This window comes from Pyricularia oryzae, chromosome 3, assembly GCF_000002495.2.
Source record: "Pyricularia oryzae 70-15 chromosome 3, whole genome shotgun sequence".
Taxonomy (NCBI): Eukaryota; Fungi; Ascomycota; class Sordariomycetes; order Magnaporthales; family Pyriculariaceae; genus Pyricularia; species Pyricularia oryzae.
Window position 1 is genome coordinate 1,181,896 of NC_017849.1, and position 16,534 is coordinate 1,198,429.

Sequence of the window (16,534 nt, forward strand, 5' to 3'; positions counted from 1 at the left end):
AAAACGCTCGGTCTGTCCGTCAGTCTCGGGGTGGTGAGCAGTGGATAGCAGGCTGTCGATTTTCAAACGGGTTGTCAGGTGTTTCCAAAACTTCGACACGAATTGGGTGCCTCTATCCGAAACTATCGTCAGGGGCAACCCGTGTAGTTTCCATACGTGGTGTAGGTACAGGTTGGCGGTGTCCTCGGCATTGCAGGTCCCTTTACAAGGGACGAAGTGTCTCATCTTAGTCAGGCGGTCTACGACCACTAGGATGGCGTCGTGGCCGTTGCTTTGCGGCAAATGTGTGATAAAATCCATCGACAGGTGTTGCCATGAGCGTTCAGGAGTGGGCAGGGGTCGCAGGAGGCCCTGGTGGCCTTCGCGGGACGGGTTAATTCGGCGGCAGGTCTGGCATTTCTTTACCCATAATGATACGTAATGTAGCATTCCGGGCCAGTAATATTCTCGGGACAGCAGGTCGTAGGTTTTTGCTTTGCCGGGGTGACCGGCGACGGGGGAGTCGTGGCAGCGGCGCAGGATCTCGGCTTTCAGATTATTCGAATCGGGTACGTATAGTCTATTGCGGTAATACAAATAGCCGGATCGTTCTTCGCATTCGGCCAATTGCAGCTTGGGGTGGCGGTCGGCGCCTGTCCTCAACGCTTCTAGGGCAGATTGCGTTATCGGGTCGGATTCGTATCCGGCGTCTAGTAGCTCTATCAGGTGTTTTGGCAATAGGGGTTTGTTTTGGCGGATTATGGGTTGTAACCGGGTGGGGCGGGCAGGTAAATTGTGTTCTTTCAGTACGACTTGTGTTTGGTGCTTAAGTCGTTCATCCCCCTCCTCAGGCATATCCTCTGACCTCCTGGTTAGTGCGTCGGGTTTCGCTCCTTGTTTCCCGGGTCGGTAGGTGATACGGAAATTAAATCTTGACAGGAATTCGGCCCATCGGGCTTGTCGGCGGTTGAGCATTTTCGTCGTCGTGAAATATTCCAGGTTGCGGTGGTCCGTAATTACTTGGACCGGGGACGACGTCCCTTCGAGTTCCGGGCGCCATTCTTCAAAACAGCGGATAATGGCTAGCAATTCTTTGTCGTAAATCTCGTAATTGCATTCGGTAGCTGTGTGTTTTTTCGAAAAGAACGCGACGGGGCGGAGTATTCCGTCGTCGCCGTATTGTGACAATATTCCCGCAGAAACATAATCGGAAGCGTCGGTCTCCAGGATCACATCCTTTTCCCAATCGAAGTGCGCCAGTACGGGGGCTTCGGTAAACTTTCTCTTCAGCAGTCGGAAGGCGGTTTCGCAGGCGCTATTCCATTCGAATGCGACGTCTTTCTTGGTCAATCTCGTCAAAGGGGCTACGATCTTTGAGAAATCTCGGATAAAGCGCCGGTAAAAGTTGCCAAACCCCAAAAATGCTTGTACGTCAGTAAGCTTTTTGGGTGTTTGCCAGTCCAGGACAGCGGTGATTTTTTCAGGGTCCATTTTTACGCCTTCGACGCCGACCAGCAGGCCCAGGAACTTGGTTTCCGTCACGAAGAATTCGCACTTCGCGGCGTTGGCGTATAGCCCGGCTTTCCTCAGGGCTTCCAGTACGAGTTTCAAATGTTCTTCGTGTTCTGTTCGGGTGCGGCTATAAATCAAAATGTCGTCCAGGTAGGCTGTACAAAATACGTCTAAGTATTCGCGCAGGGAGTCGTTTATATATCTCTGGAACGTCGCGGGGGCTCCCGTTAGCCCGAAAGGCATGACTAGGCTCTCGTATAAGCCGAATCTCGTGCGGAATGCCGTCAGGTATTCTTCCCCCTTTTTAATCCGAATATTGTTAAAAGCGGAAACGATATCGATTTTCGAGAAGAATTTCATGCCGGCCAGGTTGTTCAGGGTCTCTCGGACTAGCGGCAGCGGGTAACGGTCTTTTACGGTAATGTTATTCAGCGCGCGGTAATCCACGCAAAACCTCAACCCTCCTCCCTGCTTCTTCACGAACAAAACGGGCGAGGCGACGGATGACGAACTGGGTCTGATAAACCCTTTTTTCAACTCTGCGGTCAGCCATTCCTTAAGGGCTATCAGCTCTTCGCGGGACATGGCGTACAGGGGGCCGAACGGCGGCGTTTTTCCTTCTATAAGCGGGATATGGTGGTCGGACGGTCGGTGTGGGGGCAGCTTCTCGGCTTCTTGCGGGGAAAATACGTCCGCGAATTCCCGGATTGTTTCGGGCAGGGTCGGCCCGTTCCTATTTTGGGGGTCGGCGGCTAGGACCTCATCAATCTGTTTCAAGGTTACGGCGTACAGTCGGCAGGATCGGCGGCGGGCGTACATGCTCGCGGCTTGCAGGGAGATAGGGGCGATATCCATTTCGCGGAGGGACGGCGGTCGGTCAGCCTGGTACTGGGGGCGGCTTTTTTTTGGTACGGCGTGTAAAGCTTTAACCTTCTCCGGTTTGTCGGGCATATTGCAGTGTCGGCGGCAATAGTCGCTGTCAAACGTAATAACGTGTGACGCGAATCCAATCGTTGGATCGTGCTGCTTTAGCCAAGGCATTCCTAGCACAATGGGGTAGTGGGCTAGCTGTGTGACGAAGAACAGCGCGTTTTTCTGGATGTGGTCCTTGATTCTCAATTGTCCTCGGACATAATGGGTGCACTTCCCACTTTCGGCGGTCCTTCCGTCGAATACTTCGATGTCGAATGGGTTTCGCAGCGGATACATTTGTAGTTGGCGTTCTTCGGCCCATCCTTGGTCGAGGAAGCATTTTCCTTCCGCACCGCAATCGGTGAGGGCATAGGTTGGGAGGTTTTGGCCCCCCACTGTCAGTTCGGCAGGCAGGATCATCAGGTCGGATCGTTGGTTATATTCCTCTTCAACGGGGAACCCGTGAACGGCGGCGGCAGAGATGCGGATCGCCGGCGGTCTATGCGCGGCCTTGGCGGCCTGGGGGCGACTTATCCCAGGCGGGCTCCGTTTTTCGAACTTCGGCTGCTGGAGCGGCTGGCGTCCGAGCCGCGGCGGGGGTTTTTAGGGAGTTTGGTTTGTATTTGGCGCGGGGACCTGGACCTGGACCTGGATCGTTCGATTCCGGCCTGGTGCAGCCGCGTGCGGCGGGTATCCGGTTCCGGGCATTTGGCAACGAAATGTTCTTGGGATCCACAACGGTAACATAGCATGTTTTCCTTGCGGTTGTGGCGGCGTTGGCTGCTCAGGTCCATAGGGTCGTTAAGCGGGAGCTCCGCGTTTGGCTTGGGGGCGGCCCGCGGTATGTCGGGTTGGGTTCGGGGAGCCGCGCGCGCGGGGGGCGCTGCGGCCCGAGGGGTACGTGTCTGTCTATTTTTATACTGCTGGTGCTGGCGGTAGCGGTTATCCAAGCTTTGCAGGTGTCGGGTAAATTCGTGGTACTGGCGGGATGGGGCGGGGTTGTGGAGGAGCATGTCCTGGAGCTCTTCCGATATTCCCTGGAATAGAAGAGGGGGGAGGGCATCCTCCGGCATTTCTCCTTCCAGAGACAGGCGTTGGAACTCCGACAGATACTCGGCGAAATCTACGTTCCGCTGCTTCAGGGCATATAGTTTGTTTTGTGCGTTTTGGACGTGGTCGGGGTCCCCGAATGCCTCCTCTAGGTATTGGAGGAGATCCGTATAATCTCCGAATTGGGGTGTGCCTCCGACCATTTTGGGCAGGATCAGGTTGTACGCTTTACCGGACAGTCGACCGGCTACATAAATCAGGCGTGATTCGGGGTTGGGGAAGCGGTCTTTGTTTGAGGTCATTTTCCCCCGGATTTGGGTGGCGAAGCGGCGGAGGTCGGAGCGGGCGCCCGTAAATTTATCGGGGTCTGGAAGTCGTTCAGAAAGGCGGGCGGAGGCGGGATGTTCGGAAGCAGGCGGCGGAGTCGTTCCCATAGGAGTAACCATAAGGGGTTCAACAGGCGTGTTGGTAGTTGGGGCGGGGGTGGTTATGTGTACCGTGGGTAGCGTTACGGTCCGAACTTCCTTCAGTTCGGACCGTGTTTTCTCTAATTCGGCGAAAGCGGCATCCCGGGAGGTTATGGCGGAGGCCTTTTCCATGGCCATGGCCAGAATGTCGGCCTGCGCCTTGTCGCGGACACGGTCCGTTTCGGCGCGGGCGCGTTGGGTCTCGGCTTCCTGCATTTCTAGGCAGGAGTTCAGGCGGACGTTGCTATCGTGCAATAGTTGCAGCTTTTGGTAGGAATCGGAGATGTAAGACACCCATTGTTCAGGGTGTCCTTGTAGGTGTTCGATCAGTTCCTCGGTCGAATCGGTTAAGATCGGGGGTTGCAGTGACGCAGGCATCGCGGGCACCTAATGAAGGAGCTACGTAATGTCACGGGCAGGCAGGGCGGACAGGTAGGTGCGGGCGATCAGGTAACAGGACAGAGTATATTGGCTATCTAGTCTTCCAGGCACAGGGTAGCAGGTGGTTGTTGACGAAGACGTAGCTCGAGGAGCTACATATCGGAGACTGCAGAGATTTCGCGTAGATATACGCGCGCGAGGCGCTCGGCCCTCGCGCCTTCACGTGACAGGGGTCATGACTAAGCGACAGCCCAGTGGCTGTCCTTCAGGTCTGTGACACCATGGCCAGAATGTCGGCCTGCGCCTTGTCGCGGACACGGTCCGTTTCGGCGCGGGCGCCTTGGGTCTCGGCGCGGGCGCGTTGGGTCTCGGCTTCCTGCATTTCTAGGCAGGAGTTCAGGCGGACGTTGCTATCGTGCAATAGTTGCAGCTTTTGGTAGGAATCGGAGATGTAAGACACCCATTGTTCAGGGTGTCCTTGTAGGTGTTCGATCAGTTCCTCGGTCGAATCGGTTAAGATCGGGGGTTGCAGTGACGCAGGCATCGCGGGCACCTAATGAAGGAGCTACGTAATGTCACGGGCAGGCAGGGCGGACAGGTAGGTGCGGGCGATCAGGTAACAGGACAGAGTATATTGGCTATCTAGTCTTCCAGGCACAGGGTAGCAGGTGGTTGTTGACGAAGACGTAGCTCGAGGAGCTACATATCGGAGACTGCAGAGATTTCGCGTAGATATACGCGCGCGAGGCGCTCGGCCCTCGCGCCTTCACGTAACAGGGGTCATGACTAAGCGACAGCCCAGTGGCTGTCCTTCAGGTCTGTGACATAAAATAACGTTAATATTGGTTCGGAAAACCTGGAATTCTTTTTGGAATTGGGTTGCGCGGAACGTTTGTTCGTAAAATTTCTGGTTGGTTTTAACAACCTATTTGCGGAACTGGTCTTCCTCGTTTTTGCTATCGTTATCGTTTTTGGGCCGAACAGGGGCTTTTTGGGCCGCCTTACTGTTCGTAACCGGGGTATTGGGGGTATTATTTTTGGACGTTTGGGAAAATATATTGTCGGATATTGCTCGGTATATTTTAAAATAAAATATTAAATAGGAGCAATTAAAATATTACGATTAAGGTATCGGGGTAATTTATTTTTAAGGTAAAATATAGTGGGTTAAAACAATTAAACGTTTAATTGGGTAATTGGGGTTTTTAATAATTGGGGGTAAAATTATAATTGTTTTTAAATAAATATTAAAATTAATTAAAATTTAATTACTGTTAAATAATCCTAAAATCGAATTTATTTATATAATAATAAACGTGCCTTATATAAACTATATTCCGAATGTAATTTTTCCTAATTTGTCACAAATCGCAAAAATTATTTCCCTTAATCTGTTGTAATTCTTCAATAATTATTGAAATCACTTTTTTGGCAATTACGTGAAGTTACGTAATTCCTTCTTATATAATCCTTTTTCTGCCGGTCGGTGATTTCTCTGGGCGGGTGTCGTCAGGAGGGGTGTGACCCCACCTGGCCTCCCTGGTACCGGCCCAACTGTCTGGTCGTAACAAAACTCGCCTGAGAACCTGACCATTTTGTCCAAAGGTTCGTGTTCAAATTATGAGAAAATAGTGGAAATTCTCGTTATCGGCTCTCGAGAACAAACTGCAAAGAGCCAATGTTGAAACTGTCGTTGAGATTAAATCTTACTAGCAAGCACTAACATGCCGCGGACTTTGTGCTGGCTTTATACTAACCTGCTACACAGTACTGGATTAAGTTTTCTTTTCCGGTGGCCTACAATCATGAATTTGACAATCACTTGAGGGTTCTATTTTAGGTGTATTATGAGTGACCAGGAGTCAGGCATACGCCGTCCGGAATAGCCGATGGGGACGTGAACAACATTGCATGAGACTTTTCGGACAGGAACATGGCTACATAAAAGCAGGCCTGCGAGGGTAAAGGAAAAAGAATTTCACAAAGCATTGGCTTACCTGAGTGGAATTTAATCTAATGCATAGTATAGTAATTACCTGTTGTTATAAGTGTGCAAAGTTTATTTACTGTGCGTCGGTGTTGTGAGCGGAGTTTGGGTGGTCATGTGACCTGAATGGAAAGTTTTTTTTTTTTTTTTTTTTTTTTGGCATAGACTAGACTATAACCCCAGAATTAATATGAATTTCATGCCTACCGATGGCGTGCCATGTGCCTCTAAAGCCAATATAGTAGCGTTGGCTTCGTTTACGTAGGGTTTCCGGTACACAAAACGCATGGGCTTTTAGGTGCAAAAACACGGTAGATCGATGCATTGAAAAATTGCACAAAAAAATACTCCAGTAACACGTAGGCCCCCCATAGCTTGCACACGCATGAAATGCATATTCATTCAGGGGGGCGGGGTAGTTTATATGTGTAGGCAAATGGCCATTTTATCAGGCTTTAATGGCATAGGATTTTATATATCCTGTTCTTCTACAATTTACCAGTAGAGGACAGGTCGAGTGATTAATGGGGCGAGTCGGTGCCTAACGCGACGACAAATGGAAAAGGGCTTGGCCGATTATAATGTATCCGTACTACAACACTCAACACGTGCTGTATCTTCCAGTCCAGAATTCTTGGCGAGTCCACCATAGAGCTGGACCACCCGATGACCTCTGCAAGATAACCCGCATCATAAGCAAGCTGATACGTTGCCGGATTGAGGGTGAATTTGTTCTCCAAGAATCCTGACCGATGTCGAGTTTGGGGTTGTGGTGAGATTCAATGAAAGGTCAATGTTCTCGGTTCTAGTTCTAGTTCTAGACCATCTTGGCTAGTGGGGAAAACCAAGGCGGGTCCTGCATGTTCCAAGCCCCCGCCAAGCTGCTCTCGGTCGCTCTATTTGGTTCTTGAAGACAAGCAATCGGTGGTGGAAAAACCAAGAACGACGACCCTCCCCCCTCCGTCCTCGTCAAAGCTTGGCTGTTCCTCTTGGCTTCTCCGATCGTCTCGCGTTTTCCAACTACATTCGTACTTGGCTTTATTGCGCCTTCGGATTGTCGATGTGTCTGCATTGCACAAAGCACAACGCAGCGCGCGTGGCCTCTTTCTTTTTTTTTTTTATCGTCCAAGATGTTTGCACCTGATATTTTAGACCGGCGAGTGGTTGGTTGCATTAGACACGAATGTCAAATGGGACTTCGAAGACCAGCAAGGCGACCTTTTTAAGCATCTCTAGGCCTCTGCTATGGAAACTGATTGGAGCCCACTCGACGCAACATCCCCCGGTGGCGACGAAACACCCGGGTACCCATCATTTTCTGCTTCTTCGGGGCAGCTGAGATGGATACTGCCTACCTTACCTTGCCTAAGAGTAGATACCTTTCCTTATTAATCGCCATTGCAACCCAAGAAGGATTGGGAAGGATGGTCATTACTGGAAAGTTTTCTTCTCTCGGCCTAGACTAGACCCACTACCTTACCCCAAATATTCCCCATTCTCCAGAGCGAAGAATCGCGCCCCATAATGACCGACAAGAGCTGTCAATCGCATGGCTCAGCTAGTAAGCTGCCATCATGACCACGGGTTCCATGTTCTGTTTCTCACGCAGATCCATCATTCAGGTTCGCGTAGGATAAGTCTTGGTTGATGAACTTGATGTGAGTAGCTTGGATACCAACCGGTGGTAACCATTGACTTTTGTTTGACCGTCTACCTTACCTATCTAGGTACCTACCTAGCTAAGGTATCTATCTATGTACCTCAGGTTTTTGTACTTATTCTAGCCCACCCACATGGCAGTCTTATCTATACCCAATACCGACGATGAAGATGCAAAAAAAATCGCAATAGCCAAGCAAGATCTAGAAAGTACAAAATATGGCAGGCTGCAGAAGGATGGAATGCCCAACAGCCCATATCATGAACCCATGCCATCCCATGTCCGGGTGTGCTACCCAAATGCGACATGGTTCGCAGCGCAGAAGGCCATTCAGCCCTTCCGGATCCCAATGCACTCAGATTCTAGCTCATCCGTCCCTATCTATTGGTAAGTTTTATCCAATCATCACACAGAGCAGATTCCCCCGCCTTCGAGATGTGCACCACGAACCCTTGCGCTCGGTGACCATCCTGGGAAATATTCCACTCGACTACTTTCCGGTGCGACCAACAAAACCCTGGACGAGCTCGTTCATTCGACCTTCCCGACTGGTCCTGGTGCAGCCGGGTCGCTTTGCCTCCCAGTCCAACTCGCCAAGTTTCCCCCCCTTGATACTAAAGAGCCGCTGGCGGCCACCTTTGGGTATTCTTCCTCCGCTCCGTCATGTTGTGCTCCCTTCCTCGTCCTCCACCCTCTCTACTCGCGCTCTCTGCTCGAAAAAAAAGTAAAGACCGCGTTTGGCTAGCGCAAGCGCCTTTGGGGAATCCTGCGACAAAAAACGGGACAGCATCTTCATCCAATCTACTCCCAAGGTGCACAGGCACTTCACCCAGACACGATGAAGAACCCCTTTGCCACCTTTGGCGATGAGAAGCACCCGCACTCCCCGGCCGAGGCGGACTCTCCGATCGAGGCGGTCGGTAGCAACGGCGAGCCTGGCGTGGTCGACGCCGAGCACGATGATCTTCATCGTGGAATGAAGCCGCGGCAGTTGAGTACGTCCCAAGTCTAGTCCCTCTGTACGAGGTGAAACACGCCTCTGGCTGGACTTGTGTATACGATTAAGAAACTCGGTGCTAACTTTTTTTTTTGCGCTGCAGATATGGTTAGTTTTATACAGGAATCGGGGCTGCTTTTTGGTTTATCACTAACACAGCTACGCATCCATAGATGGCCATTGCTGGCGCCATCGGAACAGGTACGTCATATCCCTTCTTTCTCACTTTATTTTGTTTTCTCCCTGTACTAACGTCTTCCCAAGGTCTCATTCTCGGCTCTGCAACTGCCCTCAAGAACGGTGGTCCCGGCTCCCTGTTGATCGCCTATGTGTTGATGGGCTGGGTTGTGTACGTGGTCATGGTGGCACTCGGCGAGATGGGCACATTCTTGCCGCACAAAAAGTCCTTCTCCGGCTACGCGACCCGCTTCGTCGACCCGGCCGTGGGATATGCCACTGGATGGAACTACTTTCTCAAATACGTCATCGTCCTACCAAACAACCTCACAGCCACGGGTATCCTCATCAGGTATTGGGCTCCCAACATCAACGTGGGAGTTTGGATTACTGTCTTTGGCGTGCTGATCATCGCGTTGAATGTAAGCCAAGGGCTTCCCCATCCCTGCTTCGCCCACGACTCGCCAAGGAGCACGCAAAAGCTAACCGCCCGAACCAATGCCCAAACAGCTCATCCATGTCAAGTTCTTCGGCGAGGCAGAGTTCTGGATGTCTCTGATCAAAGCGCTCGTCATCGTCATGCTCATCCTGTTGTGTCTGATCATTTCCCTCGGCGGCAACCCCAAAGGTACCAGGTCTGGCTTCTACTACTGGCAGGACCCTGGTCCCTTTGCGCAGTACAACGGCATCCCGGGTGATACGGGACGCTTCCTCGGCCTCTGGGCTTCCATGGTTCAGGCTACATTCGCCTACCTCGGCACCGAGCTGGTCGGTGTTGCGTTTGGAGAGACCCCCAACCCCAGGAAGAACGTCCCCAGGGCTGTCCGCCAGACCCTGATGCGTATCATCTTCTTCTACCTCGGAGGTGTCATTGTGCTGGGTATGGCCGTGCCGAGCAACAACGAGAAGCTTCTTGGTGCCACAAGCAAGGGCATCAGCGGATGTAAGTTGGAGCAAACCGGCCCCAGTTTCCACATGAATTCCTTATTTACCCCTTGGGCCTGCATTATTACTCTCTCGTTGGAAGGCTAACCCCGAGTCTCAACTCTCCCCACACAGCCGCTTCTCCATTCGTCGTCGCCGCCGACCTCTCAGGCATTGCCAAGCTGGACCAGGCGGTCAACGGTCTCCTCCTCGTCTTCACCCTCTCGGCCGCCAACTCGGACATCTACCTCGCCGCGCGGTCCATCTGGGCGCTGTCCAAGGACGGGCAGGCCTTCCGCATCTTTGGCAAGACCAACGCTCGCGGGGTGCCCATCCCGGCGGTGGCCCTGTCGTCGGCCTTCATCCTGCTAGGCTACCTGAACGTGTCGACGGACGCGGCCAAGGTGTTTGGCTACTTTGTGTCCATGGTGACGGTCTTTGGCGCGCTCAACTGGGTCGCCGTCCTCGTCAGCTACATCTGCATGGTCAGGGGCATGAAGGCACAGGGGATCCCGCGCAGCGCCCTGCCCTACCGCAACCCGCTGCTGCCCTGGGGCGCCTACATTGCCCTCTTCATCACCGTGCTCATCATCATCTTCAACGGCTTCTCGGCCTTTATCCCCAAGTTCCAGGTCGACAAGTTCATCACCAGCTACATTGGCGTGCCCATCTACATCATCAACGTCATCTTTTGGAAGATCAAGAACAGGACCAAGATGGTCAACCCGCACGAGATGGACTTGGTTACCGACAGGAGGGATTGATTTGTTGCGTTGCAGCTTTTTGGGTCGGTTTCCAGTTGGTGCTGGAGGGATTTAATAGGCAAAGTAGAGCGGTGTTGAGGTGGCGGTTTGGTTTAAGCGACATGTGATTCCCCGTATTCTGCATGGTACATGTTGATGATATATAGCACAGACAGTGTAGCATGTAGCAATACTTTTGATGTTTCTCACTTTTCCGTCGTGTACTGCTCCAATTGAGTGAGTGTCGCTCACTAATCCCGTTGGCAGTTTTTATGTACAAAACTTTCCTTTTTGCCATTTTACACTTTACACTCAGAGAAGACTGCTCGCAGCCCCTTGGCTCCAAGCACAAACCCCCTTCACTAACAAGTCGCCCCCTTTTCTTTTGCAACCTTTTTCTCATCCTTTTTTTTAAACACAAATGCCACCACAGTCCCGCCCACCATTCTCAGGATCGCAATCGTCCCTATTGTCGTCGACGCACATCTTGCCGTCGGCGCACTGGACGTTGGCCAAGCCGCCGCAAAACGTCGGCTCCACGCATATCCCCGGCATGTCGCAGGCCATGCCGCAGCCGCCGGCGTAGGGGTCATCGATGCACACCTGCCCGCGCGCGCAGCTCTTGGGCGTCGGCCGGAAGCCGCCGCAGTCGTCGTAGCTCCGCGTGCGCGTCGGAGCAGGGGTGGGCGGCGGCTGCGACTGCTGCGGCGTGCTGCGCGTCGGCCGCGGCGTCCTGGTGTGGATGGGGGGTTTTGGCCCGTCGTCCGCCGTGGGCTTGGAGACGGCCGGCCGCGTCGGGCTGGATGGCCGCGGGCGCGTCACCGTCGTGGCCACCACGCACCGGCCCGGGCAGTTCTCGCCGCGCGTGGCGGGGCAGGCTGGGTCCATGGCGGAACAGGTGCTGTCCACCGGGCAGGGGGCCATCTTGAAGCCGCAGGGGCGGTCTGCACTGATGGCGCCGGTCTTGGCTGGCTGTGGGAGGTGGGCCAGTGCGGGAACGAGGAGGAGTGCTGTCAGGAGGAGTTTCATCTTGTCCTTTTGGGCTGGGCTTGACTGGCTGGTCAGTTGTTTTTCTTGAGTTTTCTTTTGAGCCGACAATAATGAGTGTACCAGGAACAAGGACTGTGGTGGTTATAGAAGACCAACTAGGTCGTTCATACCTGGGTTGGACGGTCGTGTGGTTTAGTTTCTTATATATACAAGTTGTCGCGTCGCGCTTCTCTCGAACCCCTCAAATGGATGGGCAATTAACACGTCTTTTACATATCGCAAAGAGGCGTGTTGCGTTTCACCGTCATTCCAGCTGACGTCCATGTCGCACAACCCCGTTTACAAAAGTTCGTGCTGGAGAGGTGCCAAGACACCAACGGTACAAGGCAGGCTCGAAAATAGCAGCGGGTCGGTTGGGTTTGGCTTTAACCGTATATTATGGTGGCGTCCCGTGGACTGGAATGTTCAACTTTAGGCGGGCTTGGCCCCCGTCTCCGGGCGTCATTCCTTTAGTTATGCAGATCTCGGAAAATCCGAATTCCCGCCCATTGGGAAAACCCACGGTTCGCGTTTTTTGGTTGTTTGTGTTCTGCCTTTTTGGCTACTGGAAAATGTGGCATTTGTGTTGTCGATCCGAGGGAGCTGAGACGCCCGGTCGAGACTGGTCGAGGTCGGGGGGCGCAGTCAGAGGTTATCCAAGGTGCACATGGTCTCCTTCACGTGCACAATAAATATACTGCATCGTTGAAATCGAGTGTCCAGACCTCTCCTGGCCGAAGGGAAATGGCCACCGAGGGAGACATCGTCAAGCGACCATTGCAGATGGAACGAACTTTGAGTGTCCCCGGAGCATCGCCCGAGCTCTGTTTGCTCAGCTTTCCTCAGCTCTCGAATTCATGGTGCCACCGTGTTACAATCCCGTCTCTTTTATTTAGTGAATAATGTGGTCAAGAGGGTACCTCGAGATTATACCTCGTTAAGCATCCTCAGCGAGCTTTGTCTGCCTTTTGTTCTACATCGTCTCGATATAGCAAGCCCAAAATGGAAATTTTTAACTTCTTCCAGGGCCTTGGTCGAGTAAGGTGATCAGTAGCAAGAGCTGTCGCACCGGGTCGGTGGTACAAGCTAGACACTAGACCCATGTTTTGGCAAAGCCATCGCCCTAAAGAACTGTGTAGACCGGGCACAAACGCTGAGGCTTTCCAAAATGACCGATCGGTTATTAGTGTCGCTGCCCCAGGCTTGTATTTGGACAAATCTAGCCAGGCTGGGCTTGCCGGCCGCCTGCGTCATCGAAAGGTCCATTGAGATCCTCGTGATGATTTTTGAAGTGTCGTATTCTTGTATGGAGGCCGCACTTACTCGGGCTAGGATTCTAGTGTTATGTTTTGGGGCAGAATCATTGAACTTGATGGTTGTTGCATGTCCAAGGGCCCGTGGGAAGTTGGTAAGTCAGACCAACTTATGCTATAGCCATCAGAATGACTGTGAGTACAACCTTGAAATGACAGCATGTGTTTTCTCACGTCATGCGCTTGACTGGGTATTGGATTATACCTGTTTACATTCGGCTGACACGAGAAACAGAAGCTGCACGAAAACATTATTACCTACAATTGCGGAGTAAAAAACACTACCAACGTAGTTGGTCTCTGTCAGGATGCTCGACTACTAGCTAGCCTGGAGATCTTCTGCAGGTACTGCAAAGCTGCTAGCAAAGCTAGGGGGCGCGACAAGATCTTACCTCAATCGCAGCCCCCAAACTCAATGCAATCCGTTCAATTCGCTGGCTGACGAGATCGTAACGACGAGGGTGCTTCCCTCAATCCCCAGGTAAACATCCTTTGCCTGGCTCGCTCTCTGGATAATTGTCAATCCTCACCTCGGCAACATCTGCCGAGCCCAGAGTGTTGGGTGAGCAGTGGTAAATCAGGTCGAATCTGAGAGAATTGCAGTGATCTTGCTGCTTACAACTTGCACGGCGACAAAATGTTTCAGAGGCCAGCGAAACACAGCCCAGAGTGAAAGTAAGAGGGCAAAGGTAGGTGCCATCAGGGGAATTAATGTTGACAAGCTGACACCAAATCATGAACAAGTCTTGCGACATCAAGAGGCTTAAATACTTTTCCTTTGCGTCATACGATGCTTCCAGTTCCTTTCCAATTTTGTTTGACGCAGAAAGAACAATCACACCTATCATATCTCCCTATCAAAACCCCTTTACACTGATCATCGTTCTACAGGATCTCATCGCCCACTCATTCACAATGCGTCTCACAACTGCTTTCCCTTAGCATCTGTAAGTCTTTCTTCTTCTTTATGCCACTCTCGACGGACTTGACAATGCAACGACAGTGACAAGATAACTGGAGCCCAGGATGCTCCTCTCAGTGGGCTTGGCAGCGCAAAGAACGGAGCCAAAGAGGCAGTGTTCAACGCGGGTGCCGTAATAACCAACAAGGCGTCTGAAATCAAGACGGGCCTGGGTGCCGGGACTCAGATGATCGGGACCGCACTTGGGAGTTCTTCAGCCACCCAGCCAGCCGAGGGCCTGTTCAAGCGCGACCAAGGTAAGTTTGTTGCTCGTTGCCGGCAAGACTGATTTTACGATTTTGTTTTTCTGGGAAGATATTTCGCTGGTAGGCTTTTCGGACTGGGGAAGGGCAAGAAAGATGTTGCAGTTTGGGGATTGTTCATCATGTTCGCGTGTTATCAATTTGGTGTTGTTTCGTTGCTGTTTAGATAATCAATTTCTTCGATGTTGTGACGTTTTATTGACTGAAAGAAAAGCACTAAAAGGTTACAAAATGCAGAAAATGCACAAAATGCAAGCCGTTTTAATCCTCGTAAGCAGTTGGGATCGTACAGCGTGTAAATCCATCAGCAACAAGCGATAATCGGCCGAATCCATTGCTTGGCCCAGGGCTGTAGAAGGGAATGTTTCTCGGTCGAGGAATTGGGTCCAGAATAGAACTAGAATTCCATGCTGACTCCTCGCTCGGCGACAAGCGCGACGAACATCGGGTCCGGCTGTTACTACAGCCAGGCAGTCAGGTACGAACAAGACCCTGGCCGGATTTTCGCTGAGGCCCGACTTTGGGCCTGCCTTACCTGCGCCAAGGCTAGGTCTGACGATTTGGCGATTGGCCCCGCTGTAGCTCAGCACCTAAAATCTCCCCATCCCTGGCTTGCCTGGTTCTGGCTGTGCAGACCGACGCTCCTGTGCCCCTCAGCGTTTGTAGTAATCTTCAATGTCGTGCCCCCTTGCTGCGTGATGGAATTGCAGTAAACAACCAGGAACATGGGTTGACAATAGAAACCGTGAGTCTTGTTCTGTTTAAACATTTGTTTGTATATTGTGCTGGGTGGTTTATAAGAAGAGTGCCGATTTTCCGCTGGTGAATGATTGTTTTCTTCATCAGCTCAACATCAGAGCGATTCAGCGGGATAGCCTACACTTGCCATAAAACCGGAGCATTCAAGTCTCCATCTTCCTGTCCAGATTCCATTGTCGTTGAACTTTACCACTTCCTCTTAAGCAACACGGCGAAGCATCCAGTATGCATTTCCCGGCCAGCCTCGCCTGTCTTGCCCTTTTGCACCAAGCGGTCGGGGTTCCTGTTCCCGTATTGGCACCAACTGGGGGCATTCCGCCTGCGGCCCCTCCAGCCGCAAACATGAACGGCCCGAGTGTGATTTCTGATGTGAGTCAAGCATTCTGTTTTCCAAGAGAACAAGAACAGAATAAACGAGTTGGGTAAAGGGGTAGTATAACCATGATGGCGTTAGTGCTAATACAATAGCTTCAATTTCAGGTTCCTCCTCCCATTCCGGTTCAGGGTCAAATAAAGTCTTCCAACGGCTTGCCCACAGCCCCGAATCCCAATGCTGTGGCGACAACCGGGAAGTCCAATGCTTTAGCGACAGCTCCGAAGCCCAATATCGGGCCAACGGCCCCGAATCCCAATGTGATGGGCGTGAACCCCGGGCTAACTCCGGGAATGGGCGACGATGAGTACGGTGATGATGAGTACGGCGACGACGACCTCGACCCGGGATATGATGATCCGATGAACCCATCGAATGGGCTGCCGACTGGTGGTAGTTCAGGGCCCAAACTTCCCGACTATGGCAACACTCAACTTGCAGGACCAACAGGAACAAAGCCACCCGTCGGTTTGACAGATCCGTTGAATAACCCGAGACTTCCTACGGGATCTACAGGATCTACAGGGCCAACAGGGCTGGGGCCGAAAGGATCAACAGCAGCAACAGCAGCAACAGGATCAACAGCGCCAACAGCACCAACAGCACCAACAGGAACAAAGCCACTGGTTGGGTTGGCAGATCCGTTGGAATACCCTCAAGTTCCAAAAGGACAGGTGCGGGGTCCCTGGGAGCACTGATATAAATCGTTCGTGGTTACAAGAAGACTTGGCCCCTTGGATTAGTTACATGGAGCAGGGTAGAGGTGATTTCACGATATGATGCACAAGGATATTCGATGTGAATGCGCACAAAGGGTTTGGGTTGTTGGCGTGATGTCCTTTTTTTCGTTGGGGTAAAGCGAGGAGTCATGGGGCAAGAGATTTAAATTGAACTTGGAATTTTGAATTTATTTGGACATTTCGATTTTCGCCCGAATCCACACGGTCCGGTATGACAAGTGGTGAAAAAAAGAAGGAATTACTAGGGTGCAAGAGGTGCTACGGCACCATATAAATTGAATTTGGGTCTCGCGACGCAGTGCCGCGA

The 16,534-nt window shown here is 52.0% G+C and overlaps 4 protein-coding genes across 5 annotated transcripts; 3 read left to right on the forward strand and 1 right to left on the reverse strand.

Annotated features, from left to right (window-relative positions):
- Window positions 1–8,494: 8,494 nt before the first annotated feature.
- On the forward strand, window positions 8,495–12,141 carry MGG_07606. 2 transcript variants are annotated; one of them, XM_003711479.1, is made up of 6 exons: window positions 8,495–8,943; window positions 9,049–9,053; window positions 9,119–9,146; window positions 9,210–9,544; window positions 9,633–10,065; window positions 10,182–12,141. In XM_003711479.1, the coding sequence occupies exons 1-6, from the start codon at window positions 8,787–8,789 to the stop codon at window positions 10,808–10,810; spliced, it is 1,587 nt and encodes a 528-aa protein (XP_003711527.1). In that variant the 5' UTR covers window positions 8,495–8,786; the 3' UTR covers window positions 10,811–12,141. The 2 variants fall into 2 exon arrangements, with proteins under 2 accessions (XP_003711527.1, XP_003711526.1); XM_003711478.1 differs by having other exon boundaries at window positions 8,495–9,146; window positions 10,182–12,013.
- MGG_07607 (uncharacterized protein) lies at window positions 11,201–12,104 on the reverse strand (the record flags this gene model as incomplete). Its single annotated transcript, XM_003711480.1, has 2 exons — window positions 11,950–12,104; window positions 11,201–11,837 (listed from the first exon to the last, which is right to left on the reverse strand). The coding sequence occupies exon 2, from the start codon at window positions 11,816–11,818 to the stop codon at window positions 11,201–11,203; it is 618 nt and encodes a 205-aa protein (XP_003711528.1). The 5' UTR covers window positions 11,819–11,837; window positions 11,950–12,104.
- Window positions 12,142–13,866: 1,725 nt separating the features above from the next.
- MGG_07608 (uncharacterized protein) lies at window positions 13,867–14,654 on the forward strand (the record flags this gene model as incomplete). Its single annotated transcript, XM_003711481.1, has 4 exons — window positions 13,867–13,930; window positions 14,023–14,078; window positions 14,157–14,349; window positions 14,593–14,654. 4 exons carry the CDS (start codon window positions 13,867–13,869, stop codon window positions 14,652–14,654), a joined length of 375 nt encoding a protein of 124 aa, XP_003711529.1.
- A 685-nt stretch (window positions 14,655–15,339) lies between these two features.
- MGG_07609 (uncharacterized protein) lies at window positions 15,340–16,267 on the forward strand (the record flags this gene model as incomplete). The annotated part of the gene is made up of 3 exons (XM_003711482.1): window positions 15,340–15,483; window positions 15,595–15,951; window positions 16,004–16,267. The coding sequence occupies 3 exons, from the start codon at window positions 15,340–15,342 to the stop codon at window positions 16,265–16,267; spliced, it is 765 nt and encodes a 254-aa protein (XP_003711530.1).
- Window positions 16,268–16,534: the final 267 nt, after the last annotated feature.

What these genes read in the sequence shown, in the direction of transcription:
- MGG_07606 (XM_003711479.1), top strand. Translation starts at nt 8,787, where the DNA reads ATGAAGAACCCCTTTGCCACCTTTGGCGATGAGAAGCACCCGCACTCC. An exon ending in TGCTGATCATCGCGTTGAAT is followed by an intron (nt 9,545 to 9,632) that starts GTAAGCCAAGGG and finishes ATGCCCAAACAG; the next exon opens with CTCATCCATGTCAAGTTCTT. An exon ending in AAGCAAGGGCATCAGCGGAT is followed by an intron (nt 10,066 to 10,181) that starts GTAAGTTGGAGC and finishes CTCCCCACACAG; the next exon opens with CCGCTTCTCCATTCGTCGTC.